Genomic DNA, 20,484 nt, shown 5'->3' on the forward strand with positions numbered 1-20,484 from the left:
GAATATCAGAGCACCGTTCTAGGATTAGGAACGATGTACAGCAGGCATCCCCAACTTCGGCCCTCCAGATGTTTTGGACTACAATTCCCATCATCTGTGACCACTGGTCCTGTTAGCTAGGGATCATGAGAGTTGTAGGCCAAAACTTCTGGAGGGCCGCAGTTTGGGGATGCCTATTCTATGTGTTTCCTTTTGGATTTTTAAGGAGAGATAAGCATAGCTGCCAAGTTTTCCCTTTTCTTGCGAGGAAGCCTATTCAGCATAAGGGAAAATCCCTTAAAAAAAGGGATAACTTGGCAGCTATGGAGATAAGGTTCTGTGTAAATAATGTCATAAAAATGTATAATTAGCATATTACAGGCTTTTAAACCCCTCCCCCACTCCCCAGATCATGATGGTAGTAAAGGCATAGTAGGAATCTGTCTGTTGAGACATCTTTTCCTGGAGCATATAAGGAATAATTCTTGATTTCAGGTCAGATGTAATCCTTTTCTAAGGAAGCCTCCTTATTTACTCATTGCAAGACAAGATCCATTTCCCTTTGTTCTTGGCATTGTGTACAAAGAGGAAACAAAAAATAATGAGGCACACTAAGCTGCTGTTGGGAAATATATATGCCATTTCTTGTGGTTGTGCCAACATCAGACACCTGTAGCTGGAGGGAGGGCTTATAAGTGGGGCTTATAAAAAGAGGACCCACCTCATGTTTGTCAGAGTCCCTTAGAGAAGAGATGGGCTCCATCATGGCATACTCCTTGCTCACCTGTGGTCTCTTACCATTGATGACTGAAGCTAGGGGTAAGAAATATTCCATGAATTGTTTCTGATTCATCTTAACGAGGCTAGTGGATTTTGGTCTCTGCTTTCAATGGATCTCTTACAGCTAGCCATCACTTGCATAAACTTCTGTTTAGCTATGGTCCTGTCTTAGTTGGGAAAAGATGACTTAAAGTCTTTCCACCCATCAGTAAGTCCCACTGAGTTAATGGGTTTACCAGTGCTGTTTTTTCTAGAGAAAGAGGTGCTGGAACTCAACATGAACAGCTCCCTTGTTCTATTATAATGCCAATGGCACCTACCTGAGAGGTGCTGGAACTGAGTTCTGGAGAATTCCGGCTGAAAAAACAACCCTGTGGCTGGGGAAACCCAGCCAGATGGGTGAGGTATAAATTATATAAATTATAAATTATAAAATATAAATATAAAATAATCGGCTCACCCATGCTTACCTTTCTCCACATTTCTAGGCACAGGTCTGGGCTTTCCAGGTCCACATCTGATCTTACTGCTTGTTTTTGGACCTGGCATCCCTGAAAACCCACTTTTTACCGCTGAATTGGAGCAAATGGCAATCCATGGAAAACCCAAATTGCCATTCGATCTGATTCAGTGGTAAAGATTGGGTTTTCCTGGGAAACTGGTGGGGAAAATAAATAAAAAAAATAAGCACTCAGACATGGACTGAGAAAGCATGGCTGCTGGTCCCAAGTGCCTCTACCACAGCCCAGGTTGGGTGGGATTCTCCAGTGACTACATATGTGTGAGGGACAGGGGATATCGGGAGGTCCCTCCCATCTTGAGCTCCAGCCCATCTCCGAGCGCTGGGGAAAGCAGGGAGAGTTCCGACTCAAATGGAGAAGCAGGAAGTGGTGTCCGAGGCTCAGGCAAGGCAGCAGAGCCACTGCCCAAGGTGGGACAGGAAGGGGGGAGCAAGGGGGGAAGGCCAATCCCACCGACTCCGGAATTGCGCAAGAAACGTCGGGGGAAGAGGCTGGGTCTCCCCAAGCTTTTATGCTGGAGGAGAACGCGCCAACCTCCATTCGGAGGTACTGAAGAAGACGGATAAGATGTGTCAATCTCTGTAAATAGCACTGCCTTTAGCACCAACAGCACCAATAAAAGAATAAAATGCAGAGCTGTGTGGAGTCGTTACTCTGAAGTAGCCCAGCCAGGCCACTGTGACAATATGGTACCAGTCTGTGGCACACTGGGGAGGGGGGAATGCCAGCCCACCGCAGGAGACAGCTTGAGAAGCAGTGGCTTGCTCTGTATCCACTGCTCGCTCACTGCTAGTTTTTGAAGCCATATTCACATGGTATTAGCCACGATCCATATTGATGCTGTAGTTTCTGCTGTTTGGTGTGAGATTTTCTTAAATCAGCTTCAATTCGACTAGAAAACTGAGTAAGTGGAAATTGAGAATGCTGAGTAAGTGGAATGCTGAGTAAGTGGAAATTGAGACAGCTGTTGCACATGCATGGATGATAACTACACACTTTCCAGTTAATGAATTGCAGTTCTTATTCTTACACCTTTGTCCCCTGTTTCCATTTCAGTTCGTCCGCATTGTGTCTGCCCATTTATTTACAACGGTAAATCCTATTCCTCTTGCACCAATGTTCACCATGATAAGCTATGGTGTGCCACAGAAGTTGACCCTGACACGAAAGAAATGACCACATTTAAATGGAAATATTGTAAGACTAAAGGTGACCTGTATTTTCTTCTATTTCTGGTTTCCTATGTCACACATATGCATAGCCATTTTCCTGTAATAAAGTAAACAGATCTTTCTCTTGAACTTTAAAGCTAGATGTGGGTTCTCCATAGGCATCTGATTGGACATCATGGAAACAAAATGTTGGATTACATTGGCCTTTGGTCTGATGCAGCAGATCACTTTCTGTGCTCTTAAAAAGGTTTGGGACTACCATCAGTAGCTTGTATAGATCTTTCTTATGCCTGAACTATTATAGAATCATAGAATCATAGAGTTGGAAGAGACCACGAGGGCCATCCAGTCCAACCCCCTGCCAAGCAGGAAACACCATCAAAGCATTCCTGACATATGCCTGTCAAGCCTCTTGCAAAGGGAAAAAAATTGCTGTTTTTATGGGGTTTAACTCACGGTTCTGCAGCTTCTTCTATAGGAAAGGAAAGGGACCCATTTCTACAGTTTCCAGACAGAAAATCTAATCAGCCAGTCACATGTCTCCCTCTGCAGGCAACAATCGAGGCCTAGGCAAGGGGTCGGGAGAGGCCGGAAAGGGAGGTACCGGTAGCTCTCTTATCTCCCTCCCCGATATCTTGCAATCAGCTGCTGAGTGGGTCTTTCCCTCTTGTTAGCTTTTAGCTCTTTCTTAAAAAAAAAAAAAGCACGATCTGCCTTTAGCCCCTGTGCAATTCGGCTCCAGGGACCATGCATTCACTCCATAAGATGCACAGACATTTCATCTTACTTTTTAGGAGGAAAAAAGTGTGTCTTATGGAACCAAAAATACAGTATATATATGTGACTTGTTCACCATTTTGTTTTATTTTTTTGTATTTTATGATCACCACTACTATGTTTCAATGCATATAATCTCACTCTGTTTGGGTCTAGAGAATGGAGGTAATGATGGTGGAGCACCCTGTGTCTTCCCCTTTGTGTACAAGAGCAAAACCTTCAACACCTGCACCAATCAAGATGCAAAGGGGAAGGACTTCTGGTGTGCGACAACAGGGAACTATGACCAGGACGGGAAATGGAGCTACTGTGCTGATACCAGTGAGCATGATGCAGGGGGCTGGAATAACAGGAGTGGTTGGCTGGATGAATAATTAGTCAAGGCACTTTGTAGGCCAATGAGAGTGAGAGGGAAGTCCAGCTTTCTCCAATCTGGTGCCCTTCAGACACTTTAAACTGCAGTTCCCATTACCACTGAACAGTGGTCATACTTGTTGGGGGCAAACTGATGTGAAACACCTGGAAGGCCCCACGTTGGGAGCACTTGCTTTGCATGCAAAACATCAAAATTTCATTCCCCAGAATCTCCAGGTAGGAGTATCCTTGACAGTCAGAGTAGACAGCACCAAGCTAGATAGATCTAGCATCTGACTCAGTTTGGACTCAGCTACATTGCTCATGTTACAACACTATAACTGCATTATAAACATATGGCACCAGTTGGCTCTGTAGAGCACAAAACTTTGTGCAATTTCACATAGTTTTTTCCCTTTTGTTATAACAATTTAATTTATGACTTGTTTATAGTGTTTTCCCCCTGTGTGTTGATCCAGCCTATGTCAGCTTTCTATCTTCTTATGAAAAGTTTGCTTGGTCTTAGCATTCCTGAGCACAGTTCCAGGTTCAGGCCAGCACATCTGAGATGACAGGTTTGGATAGGACCATAGAGAACTGAGTAAATAGTCTTTAGACGTGAAAAAAGGATTAGTTAGATGAACCACAAGTCACACATTATATAAGAGCTTGGTGCACAGTATATAATAGCTTTGTGAGCTTATATGAGAATATGTGGTTTGGTAGAAAAAGAAATGATATAGGACTCAGCTACATTAGTCAAAAAACAGTATAACAACAACAACAACAACAACAACAACAACAACAACAACAATTATTTATTATTTGTACCCCACCCATCTGGCTGAGTCTCCGCAGCTACTCTGGGCAGCTCCCAATCAAGTGTTAAAAACAAGACAGCATTAAATATTAAAAACTTACCTAAACAGGGCTGTCTTCAGATGTCTTTTAAAATTAGGATAGCTGTTTATTTCCTTGACATCTGATCAAGGAATGATCAAGGATGACATCTGACATCTGGAGGGCGTTCCACAGGGCGGGCGCCATTACCGAGAAGGCCCTCTGTCTGGTTCCCTGTAACCTCACTTCTCGCAATGAGGGAACCTCCAGAAGGCCCTTGGCACTGGATCTGAGTGTCCCGGCTGAACGATGGGGGTGGAGACGCTCCTTCAGGTATACTGGACAGAGGCTGTTTAGGGCTTTAAAGGTCAGCACCAACACTTTGAATTGTGCTTAGAAACGTACTGAGAGTCAATGCAGATCTCTCAGGACTGGTGTTATATGGTCCTGGAGGCCACTCCCAGTTACCAGTCTAGCTGCCGCATTCTGGATTAATTGCAGTTTCTGGGTCACCTTCAAAGGTAGCCCCATGTAGAGCACATTGCGGTAGTCCAAGTGGTCCATACGATCCACAGGCAGGTAGGGTCTCAGCCTGCGTATCAGATGGAGCTGGTAGACAGCCGCCCTGGACACAGAATTAACCGGCGCCTCCATGGACAGCTGTGAGTCCAAAATGACTCCCAGGCTGCACACCTGGTCCTTCAGGGGCACAGGTACCCCATTCAGGACCAGGGAGTCCCCCACCCCGCCCACCCCCTGACCCCCGAAAACAAAACTTCTGTCTTGTCGGGATTCAACCTCAGTCTGTTAGCCACCATCCATCCTCCAACCGCCTTCAAGCACTCACACAGGACATTCACCGCCTTCACTGGTTCTGATTTAAAAGCGAGTTAGAGCTGGGTGTCATCTGCATACTGATGAACACCCAGCCCAACCCCCCTGATGATCTCTCCCAGCGGCTTCATATAGATATTAAAAAGCATGGGGGAGAGGACAGAACTCTGAGGCAACCCACAAGTGAGAGCCCAGGGGTCTGAACACACTCATCCCCCAACACCACTCTCTGGACATGGCACAGGAGAAAGGAGCAGAACCCTCATCTCCCAGCCCCTCTAGCCAGTCCAGAAGGATGTTATGGTCTTGCATGTCTCCTCTTGCTGAGAGAAGTCCGAAGAAAACAACAACAACAAACGGAAAGAGAATACAGCAAATACCCGCTCCTATGATTACAAAAATCTTTGCTTGAATGCATAAGCACAGTCTTGTGACTGCACAGTGAGAGGAATAGAAACCAACAATTTAGGCCTTGTGGTGACATGATTGTTTGTGGGCTCTGGCTTTTGCTAATAGTGCCAAAACTCTCTTCATTGTTCAAGATTTTATTTATAAATGCATCCAGAAGTGCAGTGGGTCATATCCCACTAACTCAACGTACGTTGAGTATACCCACTGAAATCCGCCATGCCCATTAACTTGTAGAAATGAGTTGACATTGTACAGTGAGTACTGAGCATTCAGTAGATGTCAGATGATTGAACTGGGATGGATCTGGGAAAAGCCCAATCTCCACAGGTGCTTAAAACTTTATGTATAGGAACTACGCAGAATGGGAAAGAAAATGAAAATCCAGCTCCTGGGAACAATACAAATGGGCAAGGGAGTGAAATTGAGGGGTTGGAGGGGCAGAAGGAGGGAGGATAAAAATTTGGATTTCAAATTGGGAGAGAGTGGGGGTGGGATGAGAAAGGAAATTGTACAATTTTAACAAGGGCAGGACGAAAAATGGTTTTGAAATTTTGGCTGTATAATTGGAATTGCTGTATCGAATGGGGGAAAGAATCCAGGGGAGAGGAGGAGGTATATAGGGAAAAATAAGGTGGTAATAAGGTGGTAAAAGCTATATGAGATTAGAGAATTGAATAATTGTATGAATTTTATATTTTGGGGAAAGAATAGGCTTGGGAAGAGATAAGATGATAATTTTGTGGAATTAGATATTTGAGGTTTAAGGAATAGGTTTAGGTTAGCTAAGTAGAAATTGTATGTTTAGATAGATAGTTGGGTGGACACTTGCCTTCATCTCTCCTTGTTATCCTAGAGCCTCTTGGTGGCAGGGGGAGGTTCTGGGGGGAGGGAGGTGGAGGTGGGGATAAACCCAATTATAAAATGGACCACCTTCGACTACCCACCTTTCATGGGACTCTCTCGTGGCAGGAGGGGGCTTGTGGAGGGTGGGCTAGAAGAAGGGGGATAATATGTTAAGAAGAGAAGGGATTAGGTTAGAGATTAGGTATAGCTGTATGAATGTTTGTTTTAAAGAATAAGGGTTGAAATTGGGATGAAGAAATCTGCTATGAATACTAATAGGAAATTATGAAAATCAGAAGGAAGGGATCTGAGGAAGTCACCAAGACAATGTTAAACAAAGTATGAGGTTGAAAAAGCGATGTGTGTTATTTGTTTGTACGTTCTTTTTATTATGTAAAATCAATAAAAAATATTATTATTATTTTTTAAAAAAACTTTATGTGTGGTGCTTGCAATATGACTCTATAGCAAGGCTTGGAAATGCTAAAAGGCAATGCTATGGGGAGAGAATTCTGGGTCACAGTGTCCACAGGTTTGTTGTAGATATAAATTAATAGTTGTAGATATAAATAGTTGTGGTAGATATAAATTAATAGAAATAAATCTATTGTACTTCCCAGAATTTGTTAGTTGGAAGAATTCTTTCCATTTTTTAATCACTAGCGCTATAGGTTTCATTGGAACCATTTAACATGAATGATATTTTGTCTACTCTGTTCTCATTTTCCAGGAAGTCCTCCAAGTATCGGCTGTAAATATTAATGATTCCTGTTATCCAGTTTGGATCACAGCAGGTGGATGGGTAAAAGAAAGATCATTGGGTGCGCCGACTAGAAGCCTCGCTTAGTGGGTTGTGCTGCAAATAATTTAGAAGAATGATGACCCTGTTACCGATATATAAAGTATGACCCTATATAACCCTGATGGTGGCCTAAAAATAAATAAGATGTGGCAGTGGGAGATTATTAATGTTTGTCAAACTGTATATTTGTGCTACAAAAATAAAACATTTCTTTTAGTTTGCTGGGCAGCATAAAAAAATGTATGATGAGTGATCACTATGAAATATGATGAGTGTGGGAGAAAGTTTTTGCAACTGCATGAATGAGATTGCATAGTCTTCATAGGATGAATGAAAATATGTACATGTGTCTGGTTGTATGTGAGAGTTTGTGTGTTCTATCACACACTTCACCCAAACATCCAAAAGCTTCCCAAGTGGTCTTTTGCTTTCACTGGTTCATGTCAAAGAAATCTCTGTAGTAGATAAAGTGAGTATGATTTAGTATTCAGAGATATCCTAGTTAAAGCCAGCAGCAAGCATCAACCAAGCAAAGCTCTCATGCCCAGCCAATGCCCTCAGCCCTGAAGGGGACAGCCCTGCCACCCCATTCAACTGTGGTCACTTCATTTGAAAATTCTACCTTCTCAGCCCCTCTCCTTGGATAGAACTTAATGCAAACACATCAGATCAATACTTTCTGTACTTAAAAATGCAGGCGGACAGTGTCATCCACTCCTAACTCGGACAGCCACTTTTGAAGGGTATCATGGTTGATGGTATTGAAAGTAGCTGAGAGGTCAATGAGAATTAATGACACATGTCCCCTATCTCTCTCCTGACAGAGGTCATCAGAGAAGGCGACCAAAGCAGTTTCTGTGCCCAAATCAGGCCTAAACCTTGATTGAAATGGTTCATTTGATAAAAACCTCAACATTTACTTCTTTCAATATGAGAAATGTTGGTGGCACAATAATAATAATAATTAATAATAATAATAATAATAATAATAATAATAATTTATTATTTATACCCCACCCATCTGGCTGGGTTTCCCCAGCCACTCTGGGCAGCTTCCAACAGAAAAATAAAATACAGTAATCTATTAAACATTAAAAGCCTCCCTTAACAGGGCTGCCTTCAGATGTCTTCTAAAAGTCTGGTGCGACATATCCCCGACACTGACAATAAATTATGAGACGAAGGGGGTCCAGGGGAGAGGCAAACCCCACTCACCTCCTTTTGCCTTAAGATAAACCCCTCTCTATTTCTGTGCTTCGTAGTAATGCGAGTCTAATTCCAACTTACATGGCCTTGTATCATAACTACCCAACCTCTTGCCTACAGTAAAGGACCTCCCTCAGCTCGCATCCCCCCTGTATCAGTTTACCTTACCACCTAGGAAACTTTGTGGCACTCTAGGTTTTCACTATTTTGCCCCTTCTGTGTGACACTAGGACACAAACTAACACCCCTTTTTCCTTAGGTAAGTTTTGCCCTTTTTTGTGTCGCCACCTCTGTGAGTATTTGATACGCTGCTGGAAAAACTATCACGATGGTCCTCGGCACAAAAAGCTGAATTTTATTTTCTTGAGAACGTAGGTTTTTCATGATTCATAAGGTTACAAACTTAGGTACAGCTAAACATTAACTCTGTCAAACTTCAGCATCAAGTTACCCTAAGCCTAACCTAAACCACCACTATCCTGGCCCCACACCCTTCTCCTTTCCTCTTCTTCACCACACTCCCTCTCCCTCTCCAACTGCCAAAACAGCCGTTCCCTCCTTTTAAACCGGGAACCGCCCCGCCCCGAAAGGAAGCGCTGTCAGTTAAGTTGGATGTGGATTAACTCTTTCTGAGCCAGGGTGTAATAAACATTCCACACTAGAGCTAATCCGTTACATCTAGTAGTTGTTTTTTCTCTTTGACAATTGATGGGAGGGCGCTTCACAGGGCAGGCGCCACTACCGAGGAGGCCCTCTGCCTAGTTCCCTGCAACTTGGCTTCTCGCAATGAGGGAACCGCCAGAAGGCCCTAGTGCTGGACCTCAGTGTCCGGGCAGAACGATGGGGGTGGAGACGCTCCTTCAGGTATACTGGATCGAGGCCATGCATAGTATGTATAATAGTTTCTCATTTGCACATATTTGTGACTAACCATCATTAATAGAAAGAACATTTCATAGAACTTGTGGCATTTTGAGTTTATTGTCAACTGGGAACAATGTTAGTCCTGGCTCCCAGGTTATGACTCATATGTTTATTGCATTCCTACTTTATATTTATATATATGAACGTAAAACATTTTAAATGTGCATCTACAGAATGTGATATGTGACACAGCCCTTAGATTGATAACAAGGATTAGTTTGTTGTTGATCAACAGGATTACCTAGAACTGTTGCATGAATCAATAAGATGGTTTCAGAGGAGCCTGCATTTCCAGGGGCAGGAAATTGCCATTTTGCAACAACAACAACAAAAAGTTGTTTGAAATCTCAGACACTTTTACAGAACCGGACACAAATCTCTCTTGCTGTTTGCTTTTCCAAGCTTCACTTCATTCCACTAGGGCAGGGGTCCCCAGACTTACTGGCGTTTGGGCCGGTTCCCACCACGCCGATCGTGCGGCGCTGCGGCGCGGTTCCAGGGTGGAAAAAGCGCCGAAAATCCGTTGTGCACATGCGCGTGGGCCTCCCCCCGACCCGGAAGTGCACCAGAAATGACTTCTTCCGGGTTGGGAGAGGCCCATACGCATGCGCACAAAGGATTTTCGGCACTTTTTTCCCAACCCGGAAGAGCGCTGCCGCGCTGCGCGCCGTAAGAGCGGGCGGCAGCGGCGGGCGGCGGGGATCATCGCGGGCCGGATTGGCAGGCTAATTGGGCCGCATCCGGCCCCCGGGCCGTAGTCTGGGGACCCCTGCACTAGGGTACTCTGAGAACAAAATTGGACCCTGTTCCCATTTTCAATTAATGAGTGTTGAGGGAACTGAGTTCATTCTAATTATGTCGAGCTTGTTGCATCATTGCATTGCTTGTTATATAAGAAGTTGGTTTCTTGGATTTGCTGAAAACCATTTCAGCATTTCCTTCTTAAACTCCTCCTTTGTAACAATGCAATTTTTCTGTACACACTCAGGATGCATAGCCCATTGAGATGCTCCCCTGCCATCGTTGACCTTAGCACTGTACTGTACAAGTGGTGCATGGTTGAGCAAGAGAGATACGCCAACTGAAAATAATGGTTTCTTTGCGCTTTCATAGAAAAGATCAACAATTTTGGTGCTTTCATAAGAAAGAAAGCTCAAGAACTTTATTGGTATCCTGGTTTTTACTTTTTGAAATATAGCATCCCCAGAGATGAGCAGAATCTTTTTTTTAATGGAAGCAGAAAATATTTCCATCAGTTTGTGGAAACCATGCCCTATCTCTCAGTTGTGTTGCCAGTTGCATTGCTAGAATGCACCACAACATCATCCAAGTGACTTTAGCAAGCATTTCAATTTCAAATATTCTGATTATTTCCAATTTTAGTTGTGTTTTCATTTCATTAATTTAGGAGTGCTACCCCCACCCACCCCTTCTGGCTACACCCATGGTTACATGTCTTGGAATTGCTAATAGATTTAAGCAATGATTGAGCTCTTTGAAGGGAGTGTGGAGAGTCAGTGTTTCAGGAATAGAACACCCCCCCCACCAGTGCTATTTTTCTAGAAAAAGAGGTGCTGGAACTCACAAGGAACACCTCCCTTGTTCTCTTAAATTGGCAATGGCGCCCACCTGGGAGGTGCCGGAACTCAGTTACGATGAGTTCCAGTTGTTGTTTTTTTAAAAAAAGGCCCTACTCCCCACTCCCAGAACAAAACTGCTAATTCTCAGTGTCAGTGTCGTACTTCTGAAGATGAGGTGTTGCTTTCAGGGCTTTGCAGCTAGCAATGAATTATAGCTCAGACCTAACATTAATGATTTGCTCATTGTAATTTCAGAAGTATTACATATCCCTATGCTAAAGCAGTGCAGGGATACAGGAAAGGGGAGAAAAGACCAGAGCTAATTTGTCATGGCCCAACCCAGCTGCCCATATATGACCTTGGTGTCTGAAGCAGCATCTGTATACTCTGTCTTTCATTTCATGTCATGAACCAATTCTTCTTTAATGCTCCTGTTTGTGAACCTTTTTATTAGGTACAGTGGTATCTCGGGTTACAGACGTTTCAGGTTACAGACGCTTCAGGTTACAGACTCTGCTAACCCAGAAATAGTACCTCGGGTTAAGAACTTTGCTTCAGGATGAGAAATTTTATTTTATTTGCCGGATTGATACTGATAAAATTAGCTGTATTGAGTTCTGTTCTGAACCAAGGATGAAAATGCAACCAGGGATAATTATATTTCATTTTCTGCTTCCAACAGAATTTTCAAATCTTATGTCTATGAATCACATGGGTATTAACCTCTTCTTTAAAAAAAGATTATCACCTATAAGGTCTTATCACCCTAGAAACAAGACACATCATGCACAATGCATGATGCACAAGGCATCATGCACAATTTAATCAGCAGCTTTTCCTTATCTTCCTTGAATTTGGAGTTTCAACTTCTACCCTTCTACCAATGTTTCTTAATGTCGATTTTCTCCATGGAATGGCTTAGATATTCCGTGAACATTTTCCAATCTTTATCTATTTTCTGATCGGATATCCCTTTAGCTTTTCGGGTTTTTTTTTTTTGTTGCCAAATTTTGATATATCAACAATTTTATTTGCCACTCGACCTTATAGGAGATATGTGAAGGGTTCATAAAACGATTAAAAAGTAAGGGAAAAAACAGAAAGAGGTATACATGAGATTGAGGAAATACAAAGCACAATGCGGAACAGTCAACACGGTTGGTGGGGTGGTTGAAGGGTGAAGGGGATAATTGGGGTTTTTCTCTTTTTGTTTGTAAAAGTTTTTAATATGTGGTGTTGGTTTGTATTGTTTGTTGTGTTGATTTTTGATTCTTGAAATAAATTTAAATTTTCTATTAAAAATGTTTCTTAATGTCTATCTATTTACTTTTGTGTTTTTCACATCTCCAGAATATGGAGGGAACGCCAATGGCCAGCCCTGTGTCTTCCCCTTTACTTACAAGAGCTGGACATTCTATACTTGCAGCAATGAAGATGATCCACTTGGGAGGTTCTGGTGTGCCACTTACGGGGGACTATGATAAGGACCAGAAGTGGAGCTATTGTGTCGACACCCGTACGGAATTCTAACAGATGTTATTAAGATGGTGATTGGGTTGCCTAGGCAAGTTGTTGGTAGACCAAAGAGAAAGACCATGTGATTCGATGAGTAGATGTAAAAAGAAACTTGGACGAAAGCTTATATTGTATCGAAAGGGTGCTGTCTAGACAGGTGGAGAAGAGCACAGCTTGATGATGGAGCACATACGTTAAATGCCTAATGTGACAAATTCAGTCTGTGACTTCTGCAGTTAATTTCTTTTTAGGAGGAAGGGTTTGAAAAGGCCATGGCGAGCCATGGCTACTCAAGGTAATGCAGGGCTCAGTACTCAGGGCTCAAGGCTCAAGTACTCAGGGCTCAAGGTAATGCAGGGCTACTCAAGGTAATGCAGGGCTCCTCATCCTGGAGAGTAGTGACTAGTTGGGTGCCACAGGGTTCTGTCTTGGGCCCAGTCTTGTTCAACATCTTTATCAATGACTTGGATGATGGGCTTGAGGGAATCCTGAGCAAGTTTGCAGATGACACCAAATTGGGAGGGGTGGCTAACACCCCAGAGGACAGGATCACACTTCAGAATGACCTTAACAGATTAGACAACTGGGCCAAAGCAAACAAGATGAATTTTAACAAGGAGAAATTTAAAGTACTACACTTGGGCAAAAAAAATGAAAGGCACAAATACAGGATGGGAGACACCTGGCTTGAGAGCAGTACATGTGAAAAGGATCTAGGAGTTTTGGTTGACCACAAACTTGACATGAGTCAGCAGTGTGATGCAGCAGCTAAAAAAGCCAATGCAATTCTGGGCTGCATCAATAGGAGTATAGCATCTAGATCAAGGGAAGTAATAGTACCACTGTATTCTGCTCTGGTCAGACCTCACCTGGAGTATTGTGTCCAGTTCTGGGCACCACAGTTCAAGAAGGATACTGATAAGCTGGAACGTGTCCAGAAGAGGGCAACCAAATGGTCAAAGGCCTGGAAACGATGCCTTATGAGGAACGGCTTAGGGAGCTGGGTATGTTTAGCCTGGAGAAGAGAAGGTTAAGGGGTGATATGATAACCATGTTCAAATATATAAAAGGATGTCATATAAAGGAGGGAGAAAGGTTGTTTTCTGCTGCTCCAGAGAAGCGGACACGGAGCAACGGATTCAAACTACAAGAAAGAAAATTCCACCTAAACATTAGGAAGAACTTCCTGACAGTAAGAGCTGTTCGGCAGTGGAATTTGCTGCCAAGGAGTGTGGTGGAGTCTCCTTCTTTGGAGGTCTTTAAGCAGAGGCTTGACAGCCATCTGTCAGGAATGCTTTGATGGTGTTTCCTGCTTGGCAGGGGGTTGGACGGATGGCCCTTGTGGTCTCTTCCAACTCTATGATTCTATGATTCTAAATCAATGGTTCATCTTGGTCTAGGACAGCACCAGCTCTTCCTATCAGATTACAATTTATCATGCTCATATGCACCAGGTTCTTAAATTTTTTTATTCCCCTATAAAGCCTTAAAGGTATTTGAGCAGGATTCCTGAGGCAGCCCCTTTCTCCCTCTTGCCCTACACTGTTGAAATTGTAAGCTAATAGGGTACTCTTGGTCATGCTTCACCGTATGGAAGCACAGGTAGTAGCTTCTGGGGAAGCGATTCCCCAATCTTTGATATTTTTTGTTTTAAAACTTGAAGCCCAATAGTGACAACCTATTTAATCGTTACAATAGCATGGGAAAAATGCAGGCCTTTATTACAAGCTCAATGTCCGCCAATCACAACTACAGTATGTGCAACATGGTTGTGAAGGCCGTGGCTGTTGGAGGTGGGGCGAATAGAAAATAAATCAACAGATGGGATAGCCTGCACTCTGCACATGTTACAGCAGAATGACCTGCACAGAAGTCTAGATCTGCACCAGATTCGTAAAAGACCAAGGGTTCTAACCCAAAACTCTTAAGCAGACTGAAAAATAATACCTCTAATATACAGGTGAGAAATAATGTGAAATTGTAAACTCAGTCCAGCCATGATAGAGAATTTGTTCTGTTTATAAAACGGAAATTGGTATTGATATTAGATAGATCTGCTGATCGACTGCAAATAACCTGAACATTTATCGGTAGATCTTGATATGTGTTCTGACCTCCCTTTGAATTAAAAGAGAGGAGACAGCAAAGGATTCAATTCTTCTGAGTCGCATCTTTTCTGTCCCCTCCCTTCATTCTTTCCATCCAGGACTGAGTACAAGACCTACAGGGCCTTGTGTCTTTCCTTTCATCTACAAAGGAAAATCCTATATGTCTTGCACAACTGATGGGGAATCCGAAGGAAAACTTTGGTGCTCTCTGACCAGCAACTATGATGAAGACCAAAAATGGATATACTGTACTGTGATCTTTCAGGTAGGGAGACAATAGAGGGAAGGAAAGGTTAATCCAGCTTTTTGGGTGGGATATCCACTTGTTGTTGGGAACAGTTAAGAATGGGAAGAACAAGAGGATGGGTCGGATTGATTCAGTATGATGGATGAAAATTATCTCTTATTTTCTGGCCCCAGTTTTCAGAATGCCAGATGGTTTCGTAGAAGTACTCCAGGATAATTAACAGGTTAATCAGCCTCAAATTGGTATCCCCTTGACACAGGAGTCATGAAGTTGCCACAGAACCTTGAAATCACTTCGAAGAAATGCAGTTTGATAAGCAATGCTGGGAGATCTCAGCACTTATACTTCCATCTTATATTTCTTTACTTTTTGTCATAGTTGCAAGGATAGTGTTGCACACCACCCAAATCTCTGAGTTGTGGAAGCTTCCTGGGATTCCAAGTGCCTACCCAGGGTTCATATTTCCTTTTGTAAATGAGAAAGTGGTTTCTTTATGATATATGGTTTATTTCCATATATATGCAACTTGAGCCTACCTGGAGTGATTTGCAGCAGTAACACCCAAAAAGGGTCCTGTTTGTCCCAAAGAGACATGAAACATTGCTCTCTGACCTTTCAGCACTCTACTCTGAACTTCTGATTTATCTGTTTAGGGGGAGTCCTTCTATTTGCCATCTCATATTGAGCCCCTTATTTGGACGCATGTGGCGCTTCAGTAAGTATTTGGTAGATAAATAGGTACCGCTGTGGTGGGAAGGTAAACGGCATTTGCACGGTCAGGCGGAGACCCCCCAAACCCCAGGCAGCCCCCGAGCAGAATAACGACACCAGACAACGTTCTATGGGATTAAAATTGGCCACAACTTTATTAAGATTCAGAAGTAGGGAGACCTTGGCACAAGCTTTGGGCGTTTATCCTTCCCAGCCCCCAGCCAGGGGTCTGGGTAATTTCCGGGATATCTAGCATATGTGGGGTTTGGGCTAGCTCTGGAGAACATATGTTCAAGCAGATAGCCGCTGGAGGGGGAAGGCAATGACAGCCCCGGGGCAAATGGTTAATGCCTCCCCCCTAGACCCATTTAATGGGAATCCTGCTATTGTTGCCGTAATGGGGGCGGGGGGTAACCTCCCCCATGCCCCCTATTTTGGTAAATGTCTGAAGGATTCCGCCAAAGGCGTGCAACCACCAAAGTTGTGATGAATTGCTACGGGAAAGGAGAAACCTGCCAATGCAGGGAAAGTCCTTTCCGGCCCTTCAACAGCGGCCTTGTCGTAGCAGCGCCTGCGTGCGTGTTCGCCTGCGGAAGAAAAGAGGCTAACCTGCAATGTAAGCATTAATTTTTTGCGAGTGGAGGGTCGGAAAGCTCTGGAGCCATCAACTGCTTCCCGGGTATGTCTCGCCTTCTGCTGTGGGCACTGGATGGTTACCTCCTCCTACCTGGCCAATCCCACCCTGGCAAAACCTCCCCCAGCTGGATTGGACGGCTGGCTGTGTGGGCAGAGACCACAGGTATACAGCCCGGGAAGGTGGTGCCAGCCTCCGAACTTCTGGGGGCTGCCTGAGGTTCCCAGGGTGCTACGCGCAACCTCACAAAATGCACACCCCCTTTATATGGGGAACGGTCATTCTATTCGCTGCTCTGGTTCGCCAGAAGTGGCTTGTTCATGCTGGCCACATGACCCAGAAGCTGTCTGTGGACAAACGCTGATTAGAAAAGTGAGATGAGCACCGCAACCCCAGAGTCGTCCGTGACTGGTCCTAATGGTCAGGGGTACCTTTACCTATTGAGCCCCTTAAGCCCTCTTCATGGCTCATCACCAAGGTGATCACCTCACCAGGAGGTTAGCTTGGCTTGAGTATCTTTTAAGACATGCTGGCATTAGAAGGGCCTGGTACACACAAATTCATAACTCTAGTCTGAGAATATGTATGTTTCACTCAAGTGTGACTATGAGCTCCCAGGTTCCTATAGCTGAACACTATGGCATGCATATACTAGCATGATTTTATATATGTGGAAAATGCATATGAGGATTAATCGACACTGCTGCTTGTGTTGCGCATAGAATGTGCAGAACCTATCAGTTTTCTGCTTGTCCTGTTCACTCTCAGGAAATGCCCATGCTTGAGAGACAAATTGGAACAAATGGGAATCTGGTGAAACCCAAAATTGCTGTTTGCTCCAATTAAGCGTTAAAAATAGATTTTCCCTGGGGGAAAGAGCAGGACAAGAGGAAATGTGGATAAGTCCTAAGGGCAGTGTGCATATGCACTCTAGATTTTGTGTGGTCTGGCCATCTAATTTTAAAGCTTGTGCAGTGCAGAAAATGTGCCATATGGAAAGTTGAAGGGAACATGTCTTGATGGAGGAGCATGTGCCTTAAATGCTTAAAGTGCCAAATTCAGTCCTTATATGCTTAACATGCCATGCTCTACTCAAGAGTAGTCAATACTGAGCTGGTTCCAGGATTGTCATATGTTTTCTTTTTCTAGGACATGTCTTTTTTTTTCATGGGTAGAGTCATCACAGTGATCCATAGTTAAAAGTAGAAGTTGACAAATGTGTCCTCTTTTTTGCTCTTCAAAATATGGCAACCCCTAGAACTTGAACCAATGGTCTGAATCAGTAATAGGGTTGCCATACTTCCGCAATTTCCCAGACATGTCTGGAATACTGCAGTCGGAAGCAGTGTCCGGGCAGGAATTGGTAAAAATGTCCGGGACAATCTGGATGTATGCCAACACATGTCAGCAGTGTCGTTTTGGGCTATTTCCCTTTTAAAATAGCTTCAGAGGTTCACCCTCCAATTTTTTTTTTTTTGCCAAGAAAGCTCAACATCTTCTTCAATATTTGAAATATGGCAATCCTATATATGGGGCCTCAAATGAAGTGAATTTTTATTTATATATTTTGTAAATGCAAGTGGTTGCCAAAATGGTTAAAACTGAATTTAAGACTGGTAAAGTAGAAGTTTGGAGATCCAGTATTGATAGCATGAATCAAAAGTACATCATATATCTGAGTTACTGCTGATGAAGGATCCTAACATGAAACTAAAACAGCCCAGCAATGACTACCGTGGTACCTCTGGTTATGAATTTTATTTGTTCTGGAGGTCCGTTCTTAACCTGAAACAGTTCTTAACCTGAGGTACCACTTTAGCTAATGGGGCCTCCTGCTGCTGTCGTGCTGCCGGCGCACACCTTCTGTTCTCACCCTGAGGTAAAGTTCTTAACCCGAGGTACTACTTCCAGGTTAGCGGGGTATGTAACCTGAAGTGTTTGTAACCTGAGGTACTACTGTACCCACATTTTTCAAGGGAGAAAGACTTGAGAAAACACGATGAGAAAAGTAATTAGAAGGCAAGGTACTGCAAGACATTTTTACTTTTCCCACTGGCTATTATAAATTTGGCTATTCTAAACCGTTGATGATCTTCCAAAAATTTATCCAAAAGACCTATAATTAAACCCCAATATACCATCTACCCATGCATACCACAAAAGAAAGGAGGGAGCAAAGTCCAAGTTTCTTCTGAACGTTAGCTCTTATTAGAAACGGGATCTTGGCAGACCTCTTCTCATAAAAACATTTTCTCTTTTTCTTCCTGCCTCCCCTCCCCTCCTTCATCCAGGACTAATGGTCGACCTTAGAGAGCCATGTGTCTTCCTTTCACATACGAAGGCAAAATTTACTCATCTTGCACAACAGATGGGCCATCCAATGGAAAGCCCTGGTGCTCTCTGACCAGCAACCATGACGAAAAACCCCATTGGAGAGACTGTGATTTCTCAGCTAAGGGGAAAAAGAGAGAGGAGGAAAACAGAGTTGGCTGAACTTTTAAGAGTGGTATTAACAATTGGTTTGGAGCTTTATATGGGCAGGAAGAGCTAGAGCATGGGTTACGGTGATTCAATGTGAGGGAGGGGAAATATCTGCCATTCTCTGGCCATTGCCATTCTCTGGCCATTCTCTGTGACCCATGAGAGCGGCAAAATAACCAGACTGTACAACAATGGTGGGATTAAAGCAGGTCAAATCTTTATTGACAGCAGCAGGCAGGGCAAGGGTTGGCATCATGACATTGGGGCCAGCCCTAAGTTGGTGGAATGGATCTGCCAGGTTTGGACTGCCCAGAACCGGTTCCATGGGAGTTGGCCAGTATTGAACCTTGCCATGCTGCAAGCCAAGCAAGCAGGCAAGCAAGCAAGGTCTCACTGGGCGATCAGGGTGCAGAGTCCAACCAGGCAGATGCCTCAACCCAAGCTTGGGGATGTTGTGGTCAGTTTCCCCCTCAGGCCCTTTATAGGGGTCCCCTACAACATGTTGATCCTGCCCAATGCAATTTCTGCCCCCATACAAACAACATCCTTCACCTAACAAATGCATGTCAGCCATAATTTCACTTAGGGAAAGGTGAAAGCCCCCAACCAACTGCTAATTAAAGATTCATTTTTTGCCCTATCCACCAGAAAGCTAAAATTTCCTCCCCTGAAGCAAGAGGCTCTCCCCCTTTTAAGGGCTCATAGGACAGCTGTTCCCCATGAGCCCATCACATGGGCAAGATACTGGGATGGTGGTAGCGTCTCCTAAGATTCTTCGGCCAACAATCACAAGCCAGATTGTGGGGGGAATAACTTTAAACATTTTTTCAACTCCTTTGAAGGACTGGTAGACTGAAGTCCTGAGAGGGATAGATCAGGGGTCGGCAAAGTTTTTGTGGCTTGGGCCTGTTCATGGTCCTGCAGACGCCGCGGTTGGCCAGAGTGTGTGCACACATGCCTACACATGCATGTGCAAACACTATTTCTGGCACTCCTTCCGGTGCAGAGGAGGCCTGAGCAGCTTCCTGCAGCCAATGGGAAGCCGGCCAGCGTCACAGAAGGCGTTCCCCGCTTTGCTCCGCGCCAGTTTAGCGTGGGGCACGTGAGCTGACCGAGTGGGGGGCGGGGGTCCATGGGCCAGTTAAACGACCCCCATGGACCACTTGTGGCCCAAGCGCCTTAGGTTGCCAACCCCTGGGATAGATAGATAAATTTATGGAGAAGGGTGGCTGCAGTGATCCCAGACTTCCTTGCTTCCACTGTATAATCATTTGTCTTTCTGCCAGATACAGTGCCAATTTGAATAAGGTGAAAAACGCAAGCTCCAACTGCACCTTGTCCTGGAGAGAAGTGACTAGTGGGGTGCCACAGGGTTCTGTCTTGGGCCCAGTCTTTTTTTTATATATATGTTTTTTATTTATTTCAATCTTTAAAACCATACAGAGAAATCATGGATCCTCATTTATAAGTAGTAGGAAAGAAAAGAATAGAGAGAGGAGGGGGAGGGTGTTGGGGCAAGACCACAACATATCCTACTCTATACACAAATTATCTCTTCTAAATGAAAATTACAAAGAGGGGGAAGGATACAAAGGAAAAGAAAAGAAGAAAGAAAAAGAAAAGGAAAGAGAGAATTACAAAATACAAAAGAGAAAAAAAATGCAAAATTACAAAAGAGAAAAAAAATGCAAAATACAAAAAAGAAAAAAGAAAAATCTGTACATATAAAATAAAACACAAAATATAACAACGGTCTTCCAATCAT

The 20,484-nt window shown here is 43.7% G+C and overlaps 2 protein-coding genes across 2 annotated transcripts in view; both read left to right on the forward strand.

The window, feature by feature from the left end:
- The first annotated feature begins 730 nt into the window (after positions 1–730).
- On the forward strand, positions 731–7,975 carry LOC148683933 (epididymal sperm-binding protein 1-like). The gene is made up of 4 exons (XM_088656218.1): positions 731–798; positions 2,337–2,489; positions 3,386–3,550; positions 7,242–7,975. The coding sequence occupies exons 1-4, from the start codon at positions 732–734 to the stop codon at positions 7,271–7,273; spliced, it is 417 nt and encodes a 138-aa protein (XP_088512344.1). The 5' UTR covers position 731; the 3' UTR covers positions 7,274–7,975.
- Positions 7,976–12,451: 4,476 nt separating this feature from the next.
- The window catches only part of LOC148683934 (matrix metalloproteinase-9-like), a 36,954-nt gene continuing 28,921 nt past the window's right edge, over positions 12,452–20,484 (forward strand). Inside the window, exons 1-4 of the mRNA XM_088654661.1 lie at positions 12,452–12,539; positions 14,745–14,917; positions 18,549–18,722; positions 19,726–19,821. Coding sequence (XP_088510787.1) covers positions 12,452–12,539; positions 14,745–14,917; positions 18,549–18,722; positions 19,726–19,821 — 531 coding nt within the window. The remainder of the gene's footprint in view (positions 12,540–14,744; positions 14,918–18,548; positions 18,723–19,725; positions 19,822–20,484) is intronic.

Source organism: Zootoca vivipara, chromosome 12 (genome assembly GCF_965207765.1).
Source record: "Zootoca vivipara chromosome 12, rZooViv2.hap1.1, whole genome shotgun sequence".
NCBI lineage: Eukaryota > Metazoa > Chordata > Lepidosauria > Squamata > Lacertidae > Zootoca > Zootoca vivipara.